General features: G+C 41.5%; 1 protein-coding gene across 1 annotated transcript in view; it reads left to right on the top strand.

Annotated features, from left to right (window-relative positions):
- The window catches only part of LOC123751855 (putative neural-cadherin 2), a 157,245-nt gene that overhangs the window by 86,767 nt on the left and 58,225 nt on the right, over positions 1 to 12,253 (top strand). The window contains exon 5 of the mRNA XM_069333074.1: positions 4,559 to 4,772. Within this exon, the coding sequence (XP_069189175.1) occupies positions 4,559 to 4,772 (214 nt within the window). The remainder of the gene's footprint in view (positions 1 to 4,558; positions 4,773 to 12,253) is intronic.

Below are 12,253 nucleotides of genomic sequence, written 5' to 3'. Positions count from 1 at the left end.
AACTCCATACACTCCAAGTAAGTTTAGTCTACAATCATCAGCAGATTTCCTAGAATTGATCAAATCTACCCAGCCCGATGGAATCATCGCTTCCCTGGACGTTGAATCCCTTTTTCCAACGTCCCAGTCGACACAACCATAGGAATGATACTGGACAGAGTATACAGAGACAAGAGCACCCCCAAATTAGACATACCTGAGCCACACTTGAAAAGTCTTCTCGAAGCATGTACAAAGGAAGCCCCTTTCATCAGTCCACAAGGAGACATGTATTTACAGATAGACGGAGTAGCAATGGGCTCCCCCTTAGGAGTTTTATTTGCTAATTTTTATATGGGAACCATCGAAGATAGGGTCTTCAGTAGCAGACAAAAACCAACTGTATACTGCCGTTATGTAGATGACATATTCGTAATAGTAAAAGACTCAGATGAACTAATTGACCTAAAAAGACACCTAGAGAGAGAGTCAGTAATCCGATTTACACATGAAAATAGTAAAAATAACAGTCTGCCATTCTTGGATGTACTAATAACAAAAACAGGAACCTCTTTAAGCACCAACGTATATACCAAGCCCACCAACATAGGATTATGCTGAACGGTAGAAGTGAGTGCCCCCAAAGATACAAAGCCAGTGTTCTCAATGCTTATATTCGTCGAGCGCTTACCCACTGCTCTGAATGGAGCAACGTGAGTAGAGAGTTTGAAAGAGTAACTCAGGTATTGGTGAACAACGGATATAGCAACGCGGAAATAAACGCTGCTATAAGAAGACACTTGGACCGTTGGTATAATTCAGAACCTAGAACAGAAACCACAACACCCCCAATAAAATTATATTACAAATCAACCATGCACAGTGAACATATAAAAGAGGAAAGAATAATGAAAGAAATAATCCGTAAAGGAGTAAAAAGCACTACTCCTAACCAAAACATAAACCTGATAATATTCTACAAAACCAAGAAGACTTCCGAACTCCTTATCAAAAACAGCCCGAAGCCGACGGAGAACCCTCTACAGCAGTCAAGCGTTGTATACATGTACACTTGCCCCCACGAAGGATGTAACCTTCAATGTAAGTACATAGGTATGACGTCGACCAAGCTGACGAGGCGTTTGACATGCCATCTTCAATCTGGTGCCCCTAGGAATCACATGAGACAAGCCCATGACATTACTCTAACAAGAGAAATGTTGAACAAGAATACTTGCATAATAGACAAAACCCAAGATTCAAGAAGATTACAAATTCTTGAGGCAATTCACATAAGAATAGAGCGACCTACCATGAACACCCAAATCACGGAACTATTTACTCTACCCACCATGAGAGTAAGGACAAGACAAGAACATATCGATGCCAACACAGAAGACAATGTCCAACATAACAGGCCAATTACACTGGATTCATCTTTGTGTTTAGATAGGAGATGCCTCGTATGGGCCAATAAGCCTTCTGCAGCCCCTATGTTTATCCCTTATGTATCCCCCCATGTTTTTCACCTTCATTGTATTATCACCTGACCTAATGCGGGTATAAAATCAACTAGTATTGTAAGATTGTTCACTTGAGAATGAACCATGGAGGTTCGAAACGTCGTGCAAATTATACAAATAAGTGTAATACACTCTATAGTAAATCACTTCTTTTCTTCACCTTAAAAGTACGAAAATGAGTTTTGGAGAACTCCTATTCCAATTAAGCCCTGATGCTAAGAAAATAGTTAGAGGGATAGAAGCCCTAAACCAGAAAATAATAAATACAGAATATGCGGTCATATATATATATATATATATATATATATATATATATATATATATATATATATATATATATATATATATATATATATATATATATATATATATATATATATGTCGTACCTAATAGCCAGAACGCACTTCTCAGCCTACTATACAAGGCCCGATTTGCCTAATAAGCCAAGTTTTCCTGAAAAATATATTTTCTCTATTTTTTTTCTTATGAAATGATAAAGCTTCCCATTTCATTATGTTTGAGGTCAATTTTTTGTTATTGGAGTCAAAATTAACGTAGATATATGACCGAACCTAACCAACCCTACCTAACCTAACCTAACCTATCATTATCAGTTAGGTTAGGTTAGGTACCCGGGAAAGTTAGGTTAGGTTAGGTTAGGTAGGTTAGGTAGTCGAAAAATAATTAATTCATGAAAACTTGGCTTATTAGGCAAATTGGGCCTTGCATAGTAGGCTGAGAAGTGTGTTCTGGCTACTAGGTACGACATATATATATATATATATATATATATATATATATATATATATATATATATATATATATATATATATATATATATATATATATATATATATATATATATATTGGCTCCATTAATGGGCTCCAATAAGGAATATATATATATGTATATATATATATATATATATATATATATATATATATATATATATATATATATATATATATATATATATATATGTCGTACCTAGTAGCCAGAATGCACTTCTCAGCCTACTATGCAAGGCCCGATTTGCCTAATAAGCCAAGTTTTCATGAAATAATGTTTTTTCGACTACCTAACTTACCTAACCTAACCTAACCTAACTTTTTTGGCTACCTAACCTAACCTAGCCTATAGAGATAGGTTAGGTAGGGTTGGTTATGTTCGGTCATATATCTACGTTAATTTTAACTCCAATAAAAAAAAAATTGACCTCGTTCATAATGAAATGGGTAGCTTTATCATTTCATAAGAAAAAAATTTGAGAAAATATATAAATTCATGAAAACTTGGCTTATTAGGCAAATCGGCCCTTGCATAGTAGGCCGAGAAGTGCGTTCTGGCTTCTAGGTACGATATATATATATATATATATATATATATATATATATATATATATATATATATATATATATATATATATATATATATATATATATGTATATATATATGTATATATATATATATATATATATATATATATATATATATATATATATATATATATATATATGTATATATATATATATATATATATATATATATATATATATATATATATATATATATATATATATATATATATATATATATATATATGTAGTATCTAGTAGCCAGAACGCACTTCTCAGCCTACTATACAAGGCCCGATTTGCCTAATAAGCCAAGTTTTCATGAATTAATGTTTTTTCGACTACCTAATCTACCTAACCTAACCTAACATAACTTTTTCGGCTACCTAACCTAACCTAACCTATAAAGATAGGTTAGGTTAGGTTAGGTAGGGTTGGTTAGGTTCGGTCATATATCTACGTTAATTTTAACTACAAAAAAAAAAATTTACCTCATACGTAATGAAATGGGTAGCTTTATCATTTCATAAGAAAAAAATTAGAGAAAATATATTAATTCAGGAAAACTTGGCTTATTAGGCAAATCGGGCCTTGCATAGTAGACTGAGAAGTGCGTTCTGGCTACTAGGTACGACATATATATATATATATATATATATATATATATATATATATATATATATATATATATATATATATATATATATATATATGTCGTACCTAATAGCCAGAACGCACTTCTCAGCCTACTATGCAAGGCCCGATTTGCCTAATAAGCCAAGTTTTCATGAAATAATATTTTTTGGACTACCTAACCTACCTAACCTAACCTAACCTAACATTTTCGGCTACCTAACCTAACCTAACCTATAAAGATAGGTTAGGTTAGGTTAGGTTGGGTTGGTTAGGTTCGGTCATATATCTACGTTAATTTTAACTCCAATAATTTTTTTTTACCTCATACGTAATGAAATGGGTAGCTTTATCATTTCATAAGAAAAAAAATTGAGAAAATATATTAATTCAGGAAAACTTGGCTTATTAGACAAAATGGGCCTTGTATAGTAGGCTGAGAAGTGCGTTCTGGCTATTAGGTACGACATATATATATATATATATATATATATATATATATATATATATATATATATATATATATATATATATATATATATATTTATATATTTATATAATATGACAATGTCAGAATACGAAGGAAGAATTAAGACAGGAATTTCCGTAAGTACTTACGTATTTAATTAATAATACTTCTTCAGAAGTGTTATTCCTTCTATATGACACTGTAAGTACACAACTTGTCACTGTCTCGGCACGGAAAGTACACAACTTCACACTGTCTCAACTCTGCAAGTACACAACTTGACACTGTCTCGGCACTGTAAGTACACAACATGACACTATCTCAACACTGCAAGTACACAAAATGTCACTGTCTCGGTACAGAAAGTACACAACTTGACACTGTCTCGGCACTGTAAGTACACAACTTGTCACTGTATCGGCACGGAAAGTACACAACTTGACACTGTCTCAACACTGTAAGTACACAACTTGACACTGTCTCGGCACTGTAAGTACACAACTTGTCACTGTCTTTGGAATGTCGTTCTAACCATGGAGGGATGGTCAACCATATGCCTGAAGATGACCTCACTCTGGCTGGGTGCTCTTCCTGCAGGTGAACGTGACGGACGTGAACGACAACCCGCCGTTCCTGGCGGTGCCGCGGGAGGTGGAGGTGGTGGAGAACGGCGGGGCCCAGGTGGTGGCCCGAGTAAGACTTGGGGACCCTGACGACTGGCGCCAGGGCCACGGGCCGCCCTTCACCGTAGCCCTTGACCCCAAGGCGCCCCAGCACGTCCTCGACACCTTCAGGGTCACCCACGACAAGAGTGAGTTATCAGGGGCAGCCAGAGATAATTATCAGGAGAAAGCACTAAGCCAATATGACTATAGCGGCCATCAGAATGTCACAAAAAATCACAACATGTCAATAGACAACATATCAGTTGATCAAATCTCCATTTTATCTATGTAACTATCTATGTATCTATCTATGTAACTATCTATCTATCTATCTATCTATCTATCTATCTATATATATATATATATATATATATATATATATATATATATATATATATATATATATATATATATATATATATATATATGCGAACAAGCCTGAATGGTCCCCAGGACAATATGCAACTGAAAACTCACACCCCAGAAGTGACTCGAACCCATACTCCTAGGAGCATCGCAACTGGTATGTACAAGACGCCTTAATCCACTTGACCATCACGACCGGACATAATGAGGTGATAGCCGAAGCTATTTGAACCACCCCACCGCCGGCACTCGGATGGTAATCTTGGGCATAGCATTTTACCAAATCACCTCATTCTTTGGGGCACACGTGGGGAACACAAATGCGAACAAGCCTGAATGGTCCCCAGGACAATATGCAACTGAAAACTCACACCCCAGAAGTGACTCGAACCCATACTCCCAGGAGCAACGCAACTGGTATGTACAAGACGCCTTAATCCACTTGACCATCACGACCGGACATAATGAGGTGATAGCTGAAGCTATTTGAACCACCCCACCGCCGGCACTCGGATGGTAATCTTGGGCATAGCATTTTACCAAATCACCTCATTCTTTGGGGCACACATGAGGAACACAAATGCGAACAAGCCTGAATGGTCCCCAGGACAATATGCAACTGAAAACTCACACCCCAGAAGTGACTCGAACCCATACTCCCAGGAGCAACGCAACTGGTATGTACAAGACGCCTTAATCCACTTGACCATCACGACCGGACATAATGAGGTGACAGCCGAAGCTATTTGAACCACCCCACCGCCGGCACTCGGATGGTAATCTTGGGCATAGCATTTTACCAAATCACCTCATTCTTTGGGGCACACGTGAGGAACACAAATGCGAACAAGCCTGAATGGTCTCCAGGACAATATGCAACTGAAAACTCACACCCCAGAAGTGACTCGAACCCATACTCCCAGAAGCAACGCAACTGGTATGTACAAGACGCCTTAATCCACTTGACCATCATGACCGGACATAATGAGGTGATAGCAGAAGCTATTTGAATCACCCCACCGCCGGCACTCGGATGGTAATCTTGGGCATAGCATTTTACCAAATCACCTCATTCTTTGGGGCACACGTGAGGAACACAAATGCGAACAAGCCTGAATGGTCCCCAGGACAATATGCAACTGAAAACTCACACCCCAGAAGTGACTCGAACCCATACTCCCAGGAGCAACGCAACTGGTATGTACAAGACGCCTTAATCCACTTGACCATCACGACCGGACATAATGAGGTGATAGCCGAAGCTATTTGAACCACCCCACCGCCGGCACTCGGATGGTAATCTTGGGCATAGCATTTTTCCAAATCACCTCATTCTTTGGGGCACACGTGAGGAACACAAATGCGAACAAGCCTGAATGGTCCCCAGGACAATATGCAACTGAAAACTCACACCCCAGAAGTGACTCGAACCCATACTCCCAGGAGCAACGCAACTGGTATGTACAAGACGCCTTAATCCACTTGACCATCACGACCGGACATAATGAGGTAATAGCCGAAGCTATTTGAACCACCCCACCGCCGGCATTCGGATGGTAATCTTGGGCATAGCATTTTACCAAATCACCTCATTCTTTGGGGCACACGTGAGGAACACAAATGCGAACAAGCCTGAATGGTCCCCAGGACAACATGCAACTGAAAACTCACACCCCAGAAGTGACTCGAACCCATACTCCCAGGAGCAACGCAACTGGTATGTACAAGACGCCTTAATCCACTTGACCATCACGACCGGAAATAATGAGGTGATAGCTGAAGCTATTTGAACCACCCCACCGCCGGCACTCGGATGGTAATCGTGGGCATAGCATTTTACCAAATCACCTCATTCTTTGGGGCACACGTGAGGAACACAAATGCGAACAAGCCTGAATGGTCCCCAGGACAATATGCAACTGAAAACTCACACCCCAGAAGTGACTCGAACCCATGCTCCCAGGAGCAACGCAACTGGTATGTACAAGACGCCTTAATCCACTTGACCGTCACGACCGGACATAATGAGGAGATAGCCGAAGCTATTTGAACCACCCCACCGCCGGCACTCGGATGGTAATCTTGGGCATAGCATTTTACCAAATCACCTCATTCTTTGGGGCACACGTGAGGAACACAAATGCGAACAAGCCTGAATGGTCCCCAGGACAATATGCAACTGAAAACTCACACCACAGAAGTGACTCGAACCCATACTCCCAGGAGCAACGCAACTGGTATATAAAAGACGCCTTAATCCACTTGACCATCACGACCGGACATAATGAGGTGATAGCCGAAGCTATTTGAACCACCCCACCGCCGGCACTCGGATGGTAATCTTGGGCATAGCATTTTACCAAATCACCTCATTCTTTGGGGCACACGTGAGGAACACAAATGCGAACAAGCCTGAATGGTCCCCAGGACAATATGCAACTGAAAACTCACACCCCAGAAGTGACTCGAACCCATACTCCCAGGAGCAACGCAACTGGTATGTACAAGACGCCTTAATCCACTTGACCATCACGACCGGACATAATGAGGTGATAGCCGAAGCTATTTGAACCACCCCACCGCCGGCACTCGGATGGTAATCTTGGGCATAGCATTTTACCAAATCACCTCATTCTTTGGGGCACACGTGAGGAACACAAATGCGAACAAGCCTGAATGGTCCCCAGGACAATATGCAACTGAAAACTCACACCCCAGAAGTGACTCGAACCCATACTCCCAGGAGCAACGCAACTGGTATGTACAAGACGCCTTAATGCACTTGACCATCACGACCGGACATAATGAGGAGATAGCCGAAGCTATTTGAACCACCCCACCGCTGGCACTCGGATGGTAATCTTGGGCATAGCATTTTACCAAATCACCTCATTCTTTGGGGCACACGTGAGGAACACAAATGCGAACAAGCCTGAATGGTCCCCAGGACAATATGCAACTGAAAACTCACACCCCAGAAGTGACTCGAACCCATACTCCCAGGAGCAATGCAACTGGTATGTACAAGACGCCTTAATCCACTTGACCATCACGACCGGACATAATGAGGTGATAGCCGAAGCTATTTGAACCACCCCACCGCCGGCACTCGGATGGTAATCTTGGGCATAGCATTTTACCAAATCACCTCATTCTTTGGGGCACACGTGAGGAACACAAATGCGAACAAGCCTGAATGGTCCCCAGGACAATATGCAACTGAAAACTCACACCCCAGAAGTGACTCGAACCCATACTCCCAGGAGCAACGCAACTGGTATGTACAAGACGCCTTAATCCACTTGACCATCACGACCGGACATAATGAGGTGATAGCCGAAGCTATTTGAACCACCCCACCGCCGGCACTCGGATGGTAATCTTGGGCACAGCATTTTACCAAATCACCTCATTCTTTGGGGCACACGTGAGGAACACAAATGCGAACAAGCCTGAATGGTCCCCAGGACAATATGCAACTGAAAACTCACACCCCAGAAGTGACTCGAACCCATACTCCCAGGAGCAACGCAACTAGTATATACAAGACGCCTTAATCCACTTGACCATCACGACCGCACATAATGAGGTGATAGCCGAAGCTATTTGAACCACCTTTCAATTCGGATGTAGTGTCCTTCGTTACCCTTTGGAATTTAGTTTGGTCAGAGAGTATGAAGTTCATTTTCGCCAGATATTCGTCTTTTTTAAGAATGACGTATATTGGCGACTTATCACCTCTCCTGACAACTATCTGCTTGTTCTCACGAAGGCTTTTAGCTGCCACTTTGAGCTCGGGGGACAGTATCTTGCTTCTGTAGTTGCCTCGATTCTTTCCTCCTTCCGCAATAAGTTCTGCTTGTAAGGTATCTTTGGTAGTGACCTTCTTTTGTGTCTCGAGGTCGAATATGTCGTCCAACAGAATTTCCAACTCCACTTTCCGGGCCATCTCACTCGGTCTGGACATAACGTGATAGTTTATACCCAGATTTAGGAGAGTGACTTGGTTCTCAGCGAGGTTAATTCCTGCAAGGTTCAGGAATCCATCTCTTGGTCGTGGAATTGCCATAGGTCCTCCATATAACGTTGTCAGTTTCTTGATAATCCTTGTTTCAGTGCTGAGGTGATGTCGGTCTGTGAGGATGTCGAGGTGTTGTTCAATGCGGGAACGGAGACTTTCGTCGATGTTGCTATTTCTCCATTCGTTTGTAGCATGAAGTAGTTGCGTTTTGTTATCCTTGATTTCATTTTCTGCCTTTTATATCTGACCACGAATCAGATCCTGGCGATATTTTATCGCGAAAGCTTGATTCCTTGCTGCTGGGTCGTGCGTTTTAATATTAGTATATTTTGGTAGCAGTATATTTTTGGTATATTTTGGTTTTAATATTAGTATATTTTGGTAGCAGTATATTTTTGGTATATTTTGGTTGGACTCCACCTGCCAAAAATTATTGGGGAATATAAACCTGGATATGCGTATGGAAATGTCAAGACACACAAGCCTGGAAACCCACTTCGGCCAATCATCAGCCAGATACCCACACCCACGTACAGACTGGCGAAGCGACTCAACGGCCTGCTGACTCCTTATGTCCCTTGCGCCTTCAGCCTGAAGTCTCCAAAGGAATTTGTTGACTTACTACGGGGCACACGGGCCACAGGGATAAGAGCCTCGTTGGACGTAGAATCACTGTTTACCAACGTACCTGTGGACGAGACAATCGGGATGATAGCCGACAGAGTGTATTGTGATCTGGCCTGTACTCCTCTTGACATACCAGAAAATATTCTAAGGAAACTACTCCAAGCTTGTACTAAAGAGGCACCCTTCTTGAGCCCGGATGGGCAAATGTATAAGCTAGTAGATGGGGTAGCCATGGGTTCTCCCCTAGGTGTCCTGTTTGCAAACTTCTACATGGGTACCATCGAGCAAAAATTCTTAGTCGACATGAACTTGAAACCGGCCATATACTGCAGGTATGTTGACGACATTTTTACACAAGTACCTGATGTCAGACATCTGCAGGAGCTGAAGGAGGCATTTGAGCAGAGTTCCGTCCTGCGTTTCACTTACGAGATGGAAAAGGATGGGAAGCTGCCCTTTCTAGATGTAACAGTCATGGAAAAGGGCGGAGGTTTCCACACTGCAGTCTACACTAAGGAAACGAACATAGAAATGTGCCTAAATGCCAACAGCGACTGCCCAGACAGGTACAAGAGGATTGTTGTTAACGCTTATGTCGACCGTGCTCTCAGCCACAGCTCAGAATGGAATTAAGTCGACGAAGAACTCTGTAGGGTAAGGCAGGTCCTAGTCAACAACGGCTTCTCCAATGGTTTTGTCGAAGACATCATAAGAAGGAAAGTGAAACGCCATGCAACCTCTTAAGAGACAACTAACACAACACCTATACCCCCTATTAGACTATTTTACAGGAATTTCTTTTCCACAGCTCATAAAATGGAGGAAAGGGTCCTGAAAGATATTGTTATTAGAAACGTTATCCCTACAGACAAAAATCAGAGGATACTGTCATGTTCACAGAAAATGGTACCATCCGTTTTCTATGTGCGGCGGCTGGGACGCCAGAGAGAGGAAGGTAAACAAGAGCGTACAGGACGCCAGCCAAGCTTGGTAGCTACTAGTCATGTAATCATATTAAGTATTAAAGTCAGTAACCAAGTCATGACTTTACATCAACCCTACAACCAAGACTTCCTCAGTAACACACAAACACCACATTGGCGACGAGGATGAATTGTGAACGCAGGTATTTGTTCAGTTTCAAACACAAGGGAGAAGCATGCTGCCTGGAGGAGGAAGAGAAGCTGTGAGCGCCATACCCGATGCTGTATGCTAACCGATGCTGTGTGCTAACCAATGCTGTGTGCTAAACGATGCTGTGTGCTAACCAATGCTGTGTGCTACCCAAGCTGTGTGCTACCCAAGCTGTGCTGAAGAAACTGTACTGAGGAATCTGCCGACGTTGTGTACAAAACGACGCTTTGATGTGTACAAAACCTGATGTTTTGGTTACGAAACGACGCTTCGTGCTACAAAATTCATCACGCTGTACCGACTGCTGTACCAACTGCTGCACCAACTGCTGTACCAACTGCTGTACCAACTGCTGTACCAACTGCTGTTGTACCAACTGCTGTGCCAACTGCTGTGCTGCTGCTGTGAGTAGGAACAACACATGTACACAAGGGCTAGGTAAGAAGTCAGTTACTGCTATATTGTGCACTGTTGTGAACTTTTGCATTAAAATGCTTGTGTGCTTTGCAAAATTAAAGTAATTACAGTGAATTCTTGACTAACATATACAGTGCAGTAAGTGTTTAATATTCCGAGGAACATTTAAGTGATAAGTTACATTTATTCAGTAAAAATGGCAAATATACCTCAGTTTCCTGCATTTGATCCTGACTGTGACCAGACAAACCTGTCACAGAGGTGGGTCAAATGGCTTAAAAGGTTTGAAAATTTGTTGATAGTTTCTGACATCAAAAGTGCTGAAAGAAAGCGTGCCTTTCTACTTCATTATGCAGGTGATAGAGTTTGTAACATCTTTGACACACTGAAAGACACTGGTGGTGCCAAAGATTATGACACTGCCAAAGCCAAACTAACAGAGCATTTCAAACCAAGGCAAAATACTGCTATGGAAATTATGCATTTCAGGAGAGCAAAACAACTCTCTAATGAAACTGTGGATCAATACCACACACGTCTGCAGGGTTTAGCAGCCCATTGTGAGTTTGCTGATGTTGACAAAGAAATCAAACAGCAAATAATTGAAACATGCACATCTACACGTCTCCGTCGAAGAGCTCTAGAACTTGTTGATGATGAAAGTTCTCTTACCAAGATACTGGATATTGCTCGTCGAATGGAAGATGCTGCACGTGATGCTCGTGTCATGGAGTGCAGTGCCAATAACGGTTCTGCCACTGTTACTAACAGTGATGAGGTACGTAAGGTTCAGGGAGGACACCGTGATCAAAGAAGATATCATGGCAAACCTAACAGTAAATTTAGCCGAGAACCACGTCACAACTGGGGTCAAGGAACAAGGCTCAAGCAGTCACAACGACCCACATCAGAGGGTGTCAACAATAAATGTTACAATTGTGGAGGAGACTACCCACACCAAGATAATGTTTGTCCTGCTCAAGGTAAGAAGTGTTATGAGTGTGGAAAACTAGGTCATTTTGGTGCTATGTGTCGTTCCGCACTAAAGAAACCACAGTCAAT

Source organism: Procambarus clarkii, chromosome 29 (genome assembly GCF_040958095.1).
Source record: "Procambarus clarkii isolate CNS0578487 chromosome 29, FALCON_Pclarkii_2.0, whole genome shotgun sequence".
NCBI lineage: Eukaryota > Metazoa > Arthropoda > Malacostraca > Decapoda > Cambaridae > Procambarus > Procambarus clarkii.
This window is presented reverse-complemented; position numbering and strand designations above follow the sequence as displayed.